The sequence below is a fragment of the Cydia strobilella genome, chromosome 14, assembly GCF_947568885.1.
Source record: "Cydia strobilella chromosome 14, ilCydStro3.1, whole genome shotgun sequence".
In the NCBI taxonomy this organism is placed as follows: domain Eukaryota; kingdom Metazoa; phylum Arthropoda; class Insecta; order Lepidoptera; family Tortricidae; genus Cydia; species Cydia strobilella.
Window position 1 is genome coordinate 16,501,610 of NC_086054.1, and position 15,316 is coordinate 16,516,925.

Here is a 15,316-nt window from a genome sequence, read left to right on the forward strand (position 1 = left end):
AAAAAATGAAAATGTTATGTAATTTTTTGTGACATTTATGGCTGTTACAATCATAGTGTGGCGATTTACGCTTAATAAAAAATTGGACAATATTGCCCATTTATTCTTCATTCTGGAAACATCATTTCCAAGGAGGCATTCATAAAATTTTTTGTAGGAAAAAAATAATTTATAGCGCGTGGCGGTGACGATTTTCATACAAATGGAACTATGGCCAAAGTCAAAGACTAAAAATGTTTACAAATACACTGAATTTGGCGTTTTTGACTTTTTTTGGCCGTTTTTTCTGCTTAATTTGATACCAACAATCTTTTGACAGCCACTTCCATGGCATACCACAAACTTTGTCGCAGACGTGACGCGTAGGTATAGGAGCTATAATATCGACCACCATCATCATTCTCCTCACGTGTGAAAGTCAAAAACCGACATTGGCAAATTCACCCCGTGCAAAATTGCGGGGAGTAAAAGCCAGATAGGATAAAAAAAAAATAAAAAATCGACATCTTAGCTTTATCAGAAGTGTTAAGAAAAGCGTTCCATACCCAACACTTTTCTGCAATGGTTCTAATGATTCTTCCATATTACACGTAAAAAATTAAATAAAAATGTAAAAAAAATGTTAAAACAATAACAATAAAATACCTACGCTACTCTTGCAAAAACATTTCACTGTGGAATATTACAACTGTATAACTCACCAACACAATAGGCACCGTCTTCAGCTTCGTCCACTGTATCCGGAAAGTCGCTTTGTTGCAGGATGCCGATGTCAGTCGTAGCCATCCCGGCAACTCCAGCAAGTCCGTCAGCAGATCCTCGTCGAGGGTCAGGTCTTGCAGCTCTCCGGAGCCTCGGAGTGCTGATAGGGATATCTGCTCGGGTGATAGATTCTTTGTAAACCTGTAGAAAAATAAAAAATAAATAAAAATATCTTTACTGCCACACCTTAAGAAACAATTGTGACGTTTTCAACCAAAAGGTACCACATTATCGCTTGTTGATAAGGTTGATTTCTAATTGAGGCTATATAAAAATAGCGCCTTACTGACAAGCAACAATAAGTACCCTTTTGGTTGAAAATGGCACAATTATTTACAATTTATGGAAAAAAAATAGCTAAAAAATACAAAATAAACGTATACTTATCAACTTAACATAATAACTATAACTTAACTGTGCAGTGCCAGAGGGCTCCGCGCTGATTCTCAGACTGGTCCCGGGAGAAATTGGGGTCGGTCGCTACTAGCATAATGTACCTTTCTTAGTTAAGATTTTCATTTTTAACACATTCAGTCATAAAACCCTTTGAAAATGATATCTGAACTACATGTTAAAGTGATTACGTCAGATATAGTATTAAACAAAATTAGAAAATAATAAAACTGTACATATAATTGTATAAACAATATACTTTAAATGCACGCGTTCCGCACACCTCCACCTCCTCCTGGCTCCACAGAAAACCAGCGCCGTTGACAACGCTTAGTTGTGCCAACTGCATTGCTGAGTGGAGACCATTTCAGCCTCACATCCTTATCTGTTAGTTTTGTATTTTTCACTTTTGTTTTTTTCTTTCTTGATGTTGTTAATGTATCTTTGTAATGTAATAATGATGTGTTGCCTGAATAAATATTATTCTATTCTATTCTATTCTAAATGTAATTTTTATTAAATTTCATAAATATATGTGTACTTAACATACACAGAACTTATTTAAATCGGGTTAACATCTCATTTATAAAAAAAATAACACACCAATTTCTAAATACTGCTTTCGAAACTATGATAAAGCCTTAATTTATCAAACAAGGCTAGGAAACATTAATAAAATTTGGTCTGCATGTTGCATGTTGGTACTTGTCACACTGCGAGGGATTGCATTCTCCCGTTAGTGTTATTTTGTTTTAAATTTAAGTCTAGCTGTACCTACCTACTAACCCCTTAGTCTTGTAAGTGTTACTAATAAAATGTGTCTTGGTTACATGAAAAAAAAAAAAAAAAAAAATTGTGAATAATTCATAATCAGTTTAAAAATATTTCAAATAAAAACTTGGCTAACATTCAAGGTATTTCCTTGTAAACAATTTTGCAGTCTGCACTTTATAAAAAAAAACACCCTTCCAAAAGCAGCATTATATGGTTCTAATATGGTAAGAATTACTTTGAAGTACATTTTGCACTGAAGAATCAGCTGAGCAAATCATGTGTGCTCAGTCAAGGTTACTTGATTTGAACATAATTGGTTGATTCATGTTATGCTCTTATTTTATAAATTGAAGTTACAGTATTGCATACAATACTGTAACTTCAATTCCATAAATATACTACAACTATGCATATGCATCATAATGCATAACATATATTTATGATGCACAAGGCTGATTTGTGCTTTTATATAAAACAGGTAATAATATTAATTAACATTTTCCTGAAATTACCTGAGAGAGGCAATAGCATGCTTGCAAGAGATAATGTCATTTCAAGTTGAGATTAGAGTATACAAAATAACTTTTATTGTCTTATTAGAAAACATTAATCCATCAAAATCTGTGTAAAATTAATTAAGTTCTTGTATAGTAAAATTATGATGTGCATTTGTTTTGAATTACAAAATTATATAAATTCTGAGTCTAAATATAAATACCATGATGTTGTTTTTCAGATATCATGACTAGCTGTTATTATTTTAAGATTGGCAGACTATGATTATACCTACACCAATACTCAACATAATATAAACATATATAAACATAGCTTAGATAGGTATAACTTTTGTGTAATGTTATCTCTGTGTTTAATTTACATATGTATTAGTTTAGAGTAGATAGATAAAATTGCAATACCCTTACAGGGTGTCATGTTGTGATACACTATCGATTAAGAACATCTGTAATTTTACCAATGTGAAAGCAATAAACATATTATTATATTATTATTAAACAGGTAATAAAAACTATTATGTCTACCGAAGAATAGACTATATCTAGGGTTTTATGTATTACAGAGCTTAAAATAAAACAGTAAAGCTTTAAACACATTTTCATAAACAACAGCATGAAACTACATCAATCCTATCACTGATACATTTTAATTCAATTATTATGATCGATGTTCAGCTTGTTTTAACAGTCAAATAAAGATGTACATACCTTGAGAGATGTTTCAATAATTGGTTCTTTATTATAGTAACCATTTCTGTAACTAAATCATAAACTTCTAACTAATCTCAAAGGAAATTATCAAAAAATCATTATTGTAGAACAGAACCTGTACGACCTTTTCTTTTGTGTGAAATGAAATGTCAATGTCAAAAGCTTTTTTTTTACATTTGTGGCCTGGATGCGAGTCCTTTAAGCCAAATGTCAAAAGCATTCAGGGGCGTTTTTTCACGGTCTTGTTTCAATTCATGTATTGTCTCTAAATTTCTTTTGCCTAAATTGATGTTAGAAATGATTTCGTAATAATTATTAGTATTTATTAGCTACCTACCAAAAGTAATAAAGTTACAAGAAGTAGCTCGATAACTACTTCTAGAAGTGAAGCTGAAAGTGCAACTTTGTACGAAACAATAACGTGTAACGGAACGTTTCAGTAGCTGTCATTTCATACCAAGGAAACGGCGCGATTTTTGTTTGCTTGTTGTCAAGTGCAATTATTGATTTTTTGACTACAAACATTTATAAGATATTAATTTTAGTAATACTGTAAAATCTGAATTGGGGACCAATTATACGATAGCGTCATACTGTCTGGCAGTTAATAGCCAATAATTAGACCTGTAAGCTTCTTAAAACAAAATGTTGTGTCAAGTTATTTAGTTGTCACATTTCGACGTATTCTACTCTTTTGTACTATTTAACTGATATTGTTTTGTGCTTCTCTAGTTCCTACACTCGTATATTTGTATCCAGTTGTTATTTAGAATAAACTTAGTGCTTATACAGTGGCAAGTTTTAATAGTTGCTGGTGCAGTATTTTTATGCAATTATTGTTAAGTAAGTAGCACTTCTTTTTACTTGTATTATCTACGTATTAACAGTTTATGTAGGCCTCACAAATCGGGCTAAGGAATATGCAAAGAAATGGTGAATTATTATGAAAAATTGCTTATATGCAAAGAAAAGTATGTTGTTAACAAGCTAAGATTTCACCTTTATTTTTCTACAACTGTATTTAGTATTTTTTTCTTTTTTAGCCACTTACCAGTATTTGCACGCTTCCTAGAACAGCACAGATGGAGAAAAGCAAAAACTTTGTAGACACAGAATACTCTTCCGGTGATTCTAAAATGATCAAATCCAAACAGAAGTTCAGGGAAGAAAACAACAATGAGGTTGATGAGTTGACGAAGGATTTCTCGGAGATGGGTTGTATCGTGAATCCGGATAAGCAGCCATCTAACATTTGTGTCGAGACATGTGTTTATCAGTCTTCCGGAGATGAGGCTAATGAGAATGAAGCGGATGGTTACTCGGATGAATTTGAGGAGGATAAAAGTGAGGAAGAGTTGAATTTGGAGCCAGTGTCTCCGAAGAGCAGTAATAGTAATGGGAATGAGTTGGCGATGAAGCTGGCTAATAGCCGATCCTCCATGTCCAGTAAGCCGCCGGCTACGGTGTCTGGCCGATCTACTAGTACTGGGTAAGTTTGTAAGGGGCTTATCCCTAGAACTGTAAATGCCTAGGACAGTCAGTGTAATATGTCTCTTTCTATAAAACAAACAAGCGACAGATGAAAAAAAATGATTAAAAAAATATATGAATTTTTAGTCTTTGTAAAATTGAAATAATAATATCTCCCTTGGTCTTTTGGTTTTTGACATCTACTTTGATTAACATAAAAAATATATTTAAATGAGGTAATTATCTGGGTAGCTTTACATAATCACTGCTAACTTCAGACTACTTGTTACTTAGATATATCAATTCAAAAAATTATAAAAAAATTATATGCATATAATAAATAGTTATTAAAATTACAATGATTTTATTTTACTTGGATGGAGCGTGTGTTAATGTTAACTGGCCGCACAATAGTTATTAGCATTTCAAGTTGGCCCTGGAATTCTAAATTATGATAATTTTAAATTCTTCCTACCCATTTGCCTTAGAAGGTATCATCACGCTATGGAATGTTCAATTTAGCTAGAACCCTAATGGCAAAACAATCACGGAGCGCTACTGTACAATGTAAACTAAACCACAGAATAAGTAATAGTATTATCACACAGAACGGCCACGCACCGCCCCGCCCCGACTCGAATTACCTCGCCCCGCGGCACCAGATTGACGGCCGTTTGCCGGCCGCTCAGTACTATTTTTAAGCTACTTACTCACACTATGACGCGTGTACAGACGTGCCGTTCAGACATAAAAACGCAAGTGATTTTTGATGTATAGCGTGTCCGCCCTGTGACACGCTATACATCATCCTATCCCCTTACCATTAGAGTTGTGCATGCTCGTTCACTGAAAAGATTATTGAATATCATGTATACACCCCACATTGGATCTTCTATTAATATACTTAATCTATGACAGCTAATTGAAGTTTGCTGCATCTATGTGCGTTACTCTATCTATGGCACTTTTCTGTCAAACATCTCTACAACGCGAACATGGCTCCGTAATTATGATATATACTTTAAATACTAATCTTAAGGAATCTTTTAAGTCTTTTATCAAACTTGGACTCACAATGTTGTAAGTTTATTATTTATTCAATAATAAAACAACATTGGCTGGATTTCGGCATTTTATTGAAGACACATGTAAGTAACCTTCCTTTCATATCCTCGGCGTACGCGAACCACAGCGCACTGATCTGCCAATAGGTTATGGGCCCAGATATAACGCCGTGAGATTGTATCTGCAAAAATATACACCAAGAAGGTGCAAGATACATACGTTTTGAGGTTACATGTGGATCAGACAGATTTGCACTTATCCCCTCGTGCAATCTGTTACATCTTCATCCGAATCCAGCCATAACTTAAAAGATGTCTTCAAAGCATACGGAAATCCCCATCGAGAAGTTGGATGGCATCAATACATACGTAAATTGGAAATTTGCCATGCAAATGGTACTGACCCTTGACGGATTGTGGACTTGTGTCGAAGGTACCAACACCGATGCAACCAATGAAGCCCGTGCCTTGGCCCGTATCTGTCTAGCGATTAAGCCTAATTTATACCAATATGTGCGTGAAGCGAAGACCGCAAAAGACGCTTGGAAGAAGCTAGCAGATACATTCGAGCCGAAGGGTCTTTACAGGAAAGTACTACTTCTCCGGCAATTACACAAGATTGAATACAAGCAATATAGTGGGATGTCGGATTATATCGAGGCGGTTATGCGGTTGGTGCAGCAACTGGCAGACATCGACAAAACTATCGAGGACGATGAAGTAGCTGAGATATTGCTTTCCGGCCTGCCCCACGAATTTGACAATCTTGTTTCTGGTCTGGAGACTGCCTGCTTGACAAGCAAATTAAGTAGTGAAGTGGTCCGGACGCGCCTGCTTCAGGAGGAGCATAGGCGCAATGAAGAGGAGAACGCTACAGCTTTACATGTTAAGAAGAAGAGTCCCTTATACTGCAGCTTTTGTAAGAGGAATGGACATACAGTAAAACGGTGTTTCAAAAAGAAAAGGGAGGAGCAGAAGGATCCGCATACTCACTCCATGTATGCATCAGCGAATGCGGCCTGCAGTGAAGATGCTCAAGATTTTATAGTGGATTCAGGCTCGACATCCCATATGTGTTCTAATAAGGACCTTTTTAGTGAAACCCAAGGTAAAAATTCTGTTGTTTTTATTGCTAATGGTCATAAACTGTGTAGTAATGATACCGGTAGGGTTCCTATATGTTCTAACATAAGCCTAAATAATGTTCTCCATGTGCCAGACCTTACCAATAATTTATTGTCAGTGGGACGTATTGCCGATAGGGGATATACTGTCATTTTTACTAAGGATAACTGTCGAATATATAAAGATTGTAAAATCACAGGCAACCAAGTTTTGACTGCTAGGAAAGAGAAAGGGTTGTATAAAGTGAAGGTGCAAGGGCGGCCTGTCTTCGAGGAGGAGTCTCTCAAGCCCATGCACAGGCAAGGGACAGAGAAGGCTCATGCTGCGTCAGATGTGTCTATGGGCAGATGGCATTCCCGTTTTGGACATTTGTCGGAAGAAGGTATGCGTACGCTGGGTGATGGGAAACACTGCATGAATTTTCGTTTTCAGGAAAAAGACATGAGTGGTAGCTGCGTGTCGTGCTTGTCTGGAAAAATGCCTAAGGCACCTTTTCCAGTCAGCACTAGTCGTGCTACTGTCCCAAACCAGCTTATACACTCCGACGTCATTGGCCCGATGCAAGTACGCTCATGGGGCAACGCACGCTACTTGCTGACCTTCACTGACGACTATACCCGAAAAACATGGGGCTACCTGATGAAAAATAAATCTGAGGTGAGTTCCCATTTTATTAATTTCAAAAGCCTAGTTGAGAAACAGAAGGATTTGCCAATTAAAGTGCTTCGCACAGATAATGGTACAGAGTATGTTAATCATAGACTCAGTAGTTATCTTCAGCAGCACGGTATTATTCACCAGACCACTGTACCTTATTCGCCCCAACAGAATGGTGTTGCGGAACGTGCAGGTAAAACGATTTTTGACAAAGCAAGAGCAATGTTACATGAATCCGGCCTTTGTAATCGCTACTGGGGAGAGAGCGTAATGTGCGCGATTTATTTAAAAAATAGGTCTCCTACCAGAGCTTTGTCGGGTGACATTCCTGAACGCTTATGGTCTGAGTCTGATGTAGATGTTAGCCATTTACGCGTCTTTGGATGCCTTGCTTATTCTTTGATTCCTAGTCAAAAACGTCGTAAGCTTGATCCGAAAGCGAAAGCTTACATATTTGTGGGTTATGGTGAAAACTGCAAAGGTTATCGTTTGAGTGATCCTGCCAATCCTCGTAACGTAATTCTTGCAAGGACAGTAAACTTTTTAGAGGATAAATTTCCTGGAAAATATGACAGTTGCAAGCCAAGTTGTGGAGATGAATTTTATTTTTATAATGTTGACATGGATATTGGCAATTTTAATAATGTTAATAATTTAAATTCAAATGAATCTAGTCAATGTATTTTAAATGATGAATTAATTTTAAATAATGAATTGAATTTAAATAATGAAGCCAATTTTAATAATGAACGTGATAAATCTGACAAATCTTGCTCAATTAGCCCTCGTCACATTTCAGATGCGGAGTCACCGACGCCACCTGCGTGGTCGCCGCTGTCTGAAAGATATTGTACTGGCGATGAAGGTGATGATGACGCGCGTGATGAAGACTATGTGCCGGTGGGCTCTGAGTCTTCGCTTCCTGCGTCATCACTTGATAGTAATGACAAAGGTAATGGAGCTTGTGACCCGCTGGGCGCTGTGTCTTCTGTGCCGGAGTCTGCTTCACCTGGTAAGGAGTCGATGTCGTCGGCTGTTACCGACACATTTAGCTCACGCCCCGTACGTAGTACGAGAGGTACTGTTCCTGGCAGATTTGACGACTACGATTTATCCATGTTATCAACGATGGCTGATGGTTCATTAGATGAACCCTCGTCATATGAAGAAGCTGTGAACTCGCCAGAAAAGGATAGTTGGTTCGAGGCGATGCAATGTGAGTATAACTCTATGATCAAGAATAATGTTTGGACGCTAGTCGATCGGCCCAAAAATGAAAATATCGTAAAATGTAAATGGGTATTTAAAAAGAAACTAGATGATTCAGGTAAAGATTCTAAATTTAAAGCAAGACTGGTTGCTCGTGGCTTTAGTCAGAAAGAGGGGATAGACTACACTGACACTTTTTCACCTGTTGTAAGGCACAGCACTTTGAGAATCTTATTTTCTCTTGCAACTGAATTAGAACTAGAAATTGATCATATAGACGTTACTACTGCATTTTTAAACGGAGAACTTAATGAACAAATTTTCATGGAGCAACCATCAGGTTTTAAACAAAATGACAAAGTTTGTTTATTAAATAAGAGTATTTACGGGCTAAAGCAGGCTAGCAGAGTGTGGAATACTAAAATACACTCAGTTTTATCACACAATGGTTATGTTCAAAGTAAATGTGAGCCATGCATCTACATTAAGAAAACTGAGACTGAATATGTAATAATAGCTCTGTATGTTGATGATTTTTACATCTTTCATAGCAATTGTATTAAAAATGTTTTAAAACTCTTGCAAGACAATTTCGAAGTTCGCCATTTAGGTAAACTACAGAATTGTTTGGGAATGAATGTTCACAGGCAAAATGGCGTAACTACATTAGATCAGTCAGCATACATAAGACGTTTATTAGTTAAGTACAATATGATAAATTGTAAGGCTGTATCCACACCACTGCCTGTAAATAATAAATTTGAAAAGCCAGATAAAGCATGTTTAAATGATGATGCATATAAATATAGGCAATTATTGGGCAGTTTGATGTATTTAAGTGTTTGTACAAGACCTGATATATCATTTGCATGCAGCCAGTTAGGTATGTTTAGTAATTGTTTTAATGAAAATCACTGGCGCGCCGCAAAACGTGTTCTGCGTTATTTAGCTGGTACAGTTAATTATGGACTGTACTTTACCAAAAGCAATAGTTTTGATATTAATGCTTACACAGACGCAGACTGGGCAAACGATATATCGGACCGTAGATCTTACACTGGGTTTGTCATAAAATTAGGCGAAAATGTCATCAATTGGGAGGCCCGAAAGCAACGTTGTATAGCTCTATCAAGTTGTGAATCAGAGTATATCGCTATTGCTGACGTTTGCAAAGATATTTGCTTTGTTAAAAATTTCATTTGTGAAATTATAAACAAAACTTGTAATGTAATTGTATTTAACGACAGTCAAAGTGCACAAAAGTTGCTTCTTATAAAAGATCACTCCCATAAGAGAACTAAACACATAGACCTAAGATACCATTTTGTCAAAGATTTAGTTCAAAGGAAATACCTAAGTGTAAAGTATTTGCAAACTGACCGTATGGTGGCAGACGTACTAACTAAGCCATTATGTAGTCAGAAACATAACAACTTTGTGAAGGCATTGAATCTTAAACCGTGTTAAGCTTGTGATAAAATATGTTTTTAATGTTATGTTAAGTTATGCATCATCTCTTGTTCTACTTATGTCTAGCATGCTATTATGAGACATTGTGCATCATGTTAATTTTAAGCTCTACCATACTTGCTTGCCCATGTTTTGTATGTTTATGTAGAGCCATATTTGCAGTTTGCAATCTCAGGATTGATATAATCCAATGTGAGGCGTAAGGAGGAGTATTGAATATCATGTATACACCCCACATTGGATCTTCTATTAATATACTTAATCTATGACAGCTAATTGAAGTTTGCTGCATCTATGTGCGTTACTCTATCTATGGCACTTTTCTGTCAAACATCTCTACAACGCGAACATGGCTCCGTAATTATGATATATACTTTAAATACTAATCTTAAGGAATCTTTTAAGTCTTTTATCAAACTTGGACTCACAATGTTGTAAGTTTATTATTTATTCAATAATAAAACAACATTGGCTGGATTTCGGCATTTTATTGAAGACACATGTAAGTAACCTTCCTTTCATATCCTCGGCGTACGCGAACCACAGCGCACTGATCTGCCAATAAAGATCGCTCCCAACTAGTACAATCTCACAACTGTACTAGTTCGGTCTTATAGTGCATTTGGTACAGTAGTACACCGAGAGAAACTGAGCATAATAAGCGGCTATCTGCTATCTCGCTCACACTTGCCGGCCGGGTGGGAGCCGTTCGGCCATTTTGCTCGCACGCGCTCGGCGAACGGCGAGTCGACGTAATTCGATCGCTTTGCTGTCATTGTCACTCCTCGGTCCTCGCTCATTCTGTTTCGTTCGCGTGTAGTGTACTAAAACGTACTAAAGGGGCCCACTGACTATCAGTCCGCCGGACGATATCGGCCTGTCAGTTAGAACAAAAACAATTCCGAACAACTGACAGGCCGATATCGTCCGGCGGACTGATAGTCAGTGGGTCCCTTAAGAGCAGAATCATTAGGGAATAGTTCAGTCTAGTACAGTGGAGGGAATCGTGTCTTTTTTTAGTACATGTACTACACACGCCTACTTACCATTACAGTTCACAATTCGTCCCAACCACCCGTCGGGTGAACATGTCGTTTTCCAACGACCGTCTCCGCGAGATCGAGCGACACAACCACATTCTACTAAACAAAATATTGACGGCTAGAAACAGGACTAAGTCTTCCATACCGCCTATTGAGCCGCCGAGGAGACCACTGCCCCCTGCGGCTGTGCAGCGGAAGCAGATGCAGAAGAAAATCGACCATGAAAATATGGTAATAGAGTAGAACTAAAATAGATAACATACACTAAAGAAAAAGTGACCAAGTCCACCGGTGGCCGAGGCGGGAATCGAGCCCGCGTCTTCAGCTTACGCGGCTAACGTCCTGACTGTCCTGACCACTTGACCACCCGGCCACGGCGGTATTCGTCCCAAATTCTCTGGCGTATGCTATCTTTGAAAGGCGCCTTTGACCAACTATAAGGACGAGCAGTGTGTGCTTGCACCTTCTATACGAATCCTTTACTGGATTACGGCATAGCGAGAGCATTACTAGCATTTGTCGATGTACAGTCAAGGGCATAAATATATAAACATTCCCAAAGTTTCAAAAATATGTGTACGTTCTTACACCTTAGACAATAAAGTCGTGTTCACATATTTTTGAGCCATTTGTCTGGATCGATATTTTTGCCTTCGACTGTACGATTGTTATCTTGGTTAGGCACCTGCTATTAAATAGTAACGCCTAGTAGTTTTCTCTTAGCATCGAATTTATTTGATTGATTGCTAATAAAAAATGTCAGGCGTTATTATCATACTCGAGATTGCGTTTGGTTAAATGTGGTATTTTCTATAAAAAGGGACCTTATTGTCGATGGCGCTTACGCCATTATAAACGATGCTCCGATAGAAATTTTTTGACGACCGGTCTGGCCTAGTGGGTATTGACCCTGCCTGTGAAGCCGATGGTCCTGGGTTCGAATCCCGGTAAGGGCATTTATTTGTGTGATGAGCACAGATATTTGTTCCTGAGTCATGGGTGTTTTCTATGTATTTAAGTATTTATATATTATGTATATCGTTGTCTGAGTACCCATAACACAAGCCTCCTTGGGCTTACCGTGGGACTTAGTCAATCTGTGTAAGAATGTCCTATAATATTTATTTATTTATTTATTTATTTAAATACAATGTCGCGCGATGCCGTGCGGCGTAAGCGCCATCGACAATAAGGTCCCTTTTGAAAATGCTAGAAAATGCCCCAAATATGGTATTTCCCTTACAGATTCTGCTGAAGAAGATCCAACGCGCCAAGTCTTCTGCGCTGGGCGCGCGCCGTTGATGGCGGCGCGGGCGCAGCGCGCCCGACTACAAGTGCAAGTCCATACTACTATACGTAGCTGCTAAATTGCATGGACACTTTGTGAATCTATTTCTTAACGAGTTCCTGCAATTTAGCAGCTCACTGTACTTATTACTTTTACATTTATTATACTTACTTATTTATACTACGCGTGTTTTATTTACGTTCCGATTTTATTCAAACTTTGAAAATATGACGTTTGTAATAGCACCTCCACACTGTCGCTGCAAAATCTGTCCGGACGAGCTAGCTTAGAAGACACTGAGCATACTTATGCCTAAAGTTACATACTTACTTATAATTTATTTTTCATGTTTTTTTTGTATTATTGTGTAATTCGAAATACATTTTAACCTTTAATATGTTCTCACTACTGAGGTGAAAAATTATATGTGCAACACGAGAGCAAAGTTATTTTACATCTCGTGTTTTTGAGTCACTCGCTTCGCTCCCGCTCGTGATTCAATTATAGAATCTTTCGCTTTCTCGGGACTCAAAATAAACACTCGCAAGAAAAACCATCTTTCCTCTCTGTAGTCTTAGTCTTAGCCACAGAAAACCCTGCAAAGCCTGCGTACACACCAGACCAATGAACGCCAACGAAAGATTCGGCGTTGGCGTTGGCTAGAACCAACGAACGTCAACACTGAAAAACGTTCGTTGGCTTTGTGTGTACGCACCCCAATCCACACCGCGATGGGTCGATTGCTTCAAATCCTTTGATCCTCCTCGCTGCGGATCGCCGGCACATAGTAATAGTACTACGTTGCTACTACTGGGACCCTTGTAGTATCTGACGGAGTTTGGCAACCAAATAGTGTTACGCTCCAACCAAGGTCAGCTTGATCTCGGACCGACAGAAACTTGGTTTACCAGCACTAGTACAGTCAGCAATTCAACATCAATAGTAGCAATTGAAACAACGTGTCAAAAGTATCCCATATTGATATTCCGGAAAACTTTCCAAAATATAGAAATAGTTATTTGTTATACAAGGGTGCAAAGTTGTATTTTACCCGCGAGTGTAGAATTGCAACAAGAGCAAGCGAAAGGATTCTATAGTTGAACCACGAGCGAAGCGAGTGGTTCTAAAATAGAATCCTGAGCGTAGCGAGTGTTTCAACACACGAGAAGTAAAATACATTTGCACCCGTGTGTAACACAAAACTTTTCACCTCACTATAGCGAGGAAAGTGCAACATCCACAGGCGTTAGATCATCTTCACCACTGGAATCACTCATTTTTTATGATATTATAACAGAAAACTCTGGAAGTTGTGTATTTTTACGCGAGTCGGTGAGAAGTTTTTAAGTAAAAAATTTGTTGACAAATGTTGACATTTCTGACGTATGAAATGTCAACGATGCGTTTTGAAATTGCATCGACTCAACTTGTGCGTTCAGTTATATTTACATCATTATAAAAAACAAACGTTTCTTATGAAATTTTAAGGTTTATGACTTAAAATCATTAAATAAAGCTAAATTTGGTATTTTTTATTAGATTCTCAAACCATTTATTTAATGATAATTAATATCGAACGAACCATTATCATGAGCGATTTACGTTTTGTTATCTGTCAAGCTACTTAAACACGCTCCATCCAAGGTCAAATTACTTTCCCCACTAGTGGATAAAACGTGTTTTTCCCCGCTTGTTTTGAAGGATAAAAGACAACTTTCCGAGCTAGTGAGGGGAAAAATCTTTAAATCTTCATTCATTTAGTTTAGTAGGTAGTAGATATGCCGATTATAGGAGTAATAAGCAACCAATTCGCAAATGGCGTGATAAAGGGTGTGTGTGATCTCTCTTATTTTTTATTTTACATTTCATGGCACATTAAAGCCTTGCTAAGGGTATACTTCATACCATAACCCTTTTAAGATTCGATGGGTCGGAAAGAAGGACGCACAAAGCGTGTGATCTAGGGTCCAGTCCATGGTCCAGTTGATACCTCTGTACAGATGTGTCGGTTACGTGTGTCTAGGTGATGTCGGTATGGCGAGAATGGGGTTGGCAACTGTCAAAGGTTTGCAGAGATGGCGCCATCATAGCTTGCCCCTTTTTCTATGAGATTTGGCTTAAAGGGCTGGCATCCAGGGCATTAAAAAAACAACAATTTGACACAATTGGACACAATTCTAGGGATTGACAGGGCAAGCTATGCTGGCACCATCTGCTAAACTCTTCGACCGGTCAACCTCATTAGCTAGCCATACACGCACGGATTTGCCCGTTGGATCTGCCTGAAAGATGTGTCTGGCGGACACATCCGTCAATGTTTGGCGAGAAATAGACACAGAGATGGGCAGCGGACGGGCATCCGTCAGACAAATCTGTGTCTATTTCTCGCCACACATTGACGGATGTGTCCGCCAGACACATCTTTCAGGCAGATCCGACGGGCAAATCCGTGCGTGTATGGCTAGCTACTAGGCACAGATGTGTCTGCGGACAGTCTTCGGCAGATACCTATAGGTACATCTGTGCCCAAATAGGTTGTAAGTACGTATTTTACCTAGCTATGGAGCACGGAATCATTCCATGGTTAATTTTCCATGAGATGAATGTATACCTTTAAAAATGTCTACTTAACCGAACTCACAGGCACAAATTTTGTTCTCTTTTCAGTCCAAAATTTACGTACATTTACGGCCTTACGTCCCTAATTGTAGAATGGTGACAATGTATCATCAATGATTACGATACAACGAGGAAATGCCGCCAGCATCCTCGGTACAATGCCTCCTATTTTAAATTTAAAGCTAGTTATTAATTTAGTATAGTATTCGTACAGTT

At 38.0% G+C, this 15,316-nt stretch overlaps 2 protein-coding genes across 4 annotated transcripts in view; one reads left to right on the top strand and one right to left on the bottom strand.

The window, feature by feature from the left end:
- LOC134747309 (bridge-like lipid transfer protein family member 3B) overlaps window positions 1-3,293 on the bottom strand; it is a 51,978-nt gene extending 48,685 nt beyond the window's left edge. Inside the window, exons 1-2 of the mRNA XM_063681937.1 lie at window positions 3,153-3,293; window positions 702-903 (exon numbers count right to left, since the gene is read on the bottom strand). Of these exons, the coding sequence (XP_063538007.1) occupies window positions 702-903; window positions 3,153-3,196 (246 nt within the window). The 5' untranslated portion in view covers window positions 3,197-3,293. The remainder of the gene's footprint in view (window positions 1-701; window positions 904-3,152) is intronic.
- Window positions 1-12,519, top strand: part of LOC134747307 (uncharacterized) — a 136,917-nt gene extending 124,398 nt beyond the window's left edge. The window contains exons 2-5 of one of the 3 annotated variants that reach the window (XM_063681935.1): window positions 3,968-3,998; window positions 4,199-4,644; window positions 11,205-11,424; window positions 12,439-12,519. In XM_063681935.1, coding sequence (XP_063538005.1) covers window positions 4,238-4,644; window positions 11,205-11,424; window positions 12,439-12,495 — 684 coding nt within the window. In that variant the 5' untranslated portion in view covers window positions 3,968-3,998; window positions 4,199-4,237 and the 3' untranslated portion in view covers window positions 12,496-12,519. Of the gene's footprint in view, window positions 1-3,641; window positions 3,782-3,801; window positions 3,999-4,198; window positions 4,645-11,204; window positions 11,425-12,438 lie in introns of those variants that run through there. The other 2 variants (XM_063681936.1, XM_063681934.1) reach the window with 2 other exon arrangements.
- The last annotated feature ends 2,797 nt before the right edge of the window (window positions 12,520-15,316 follow it).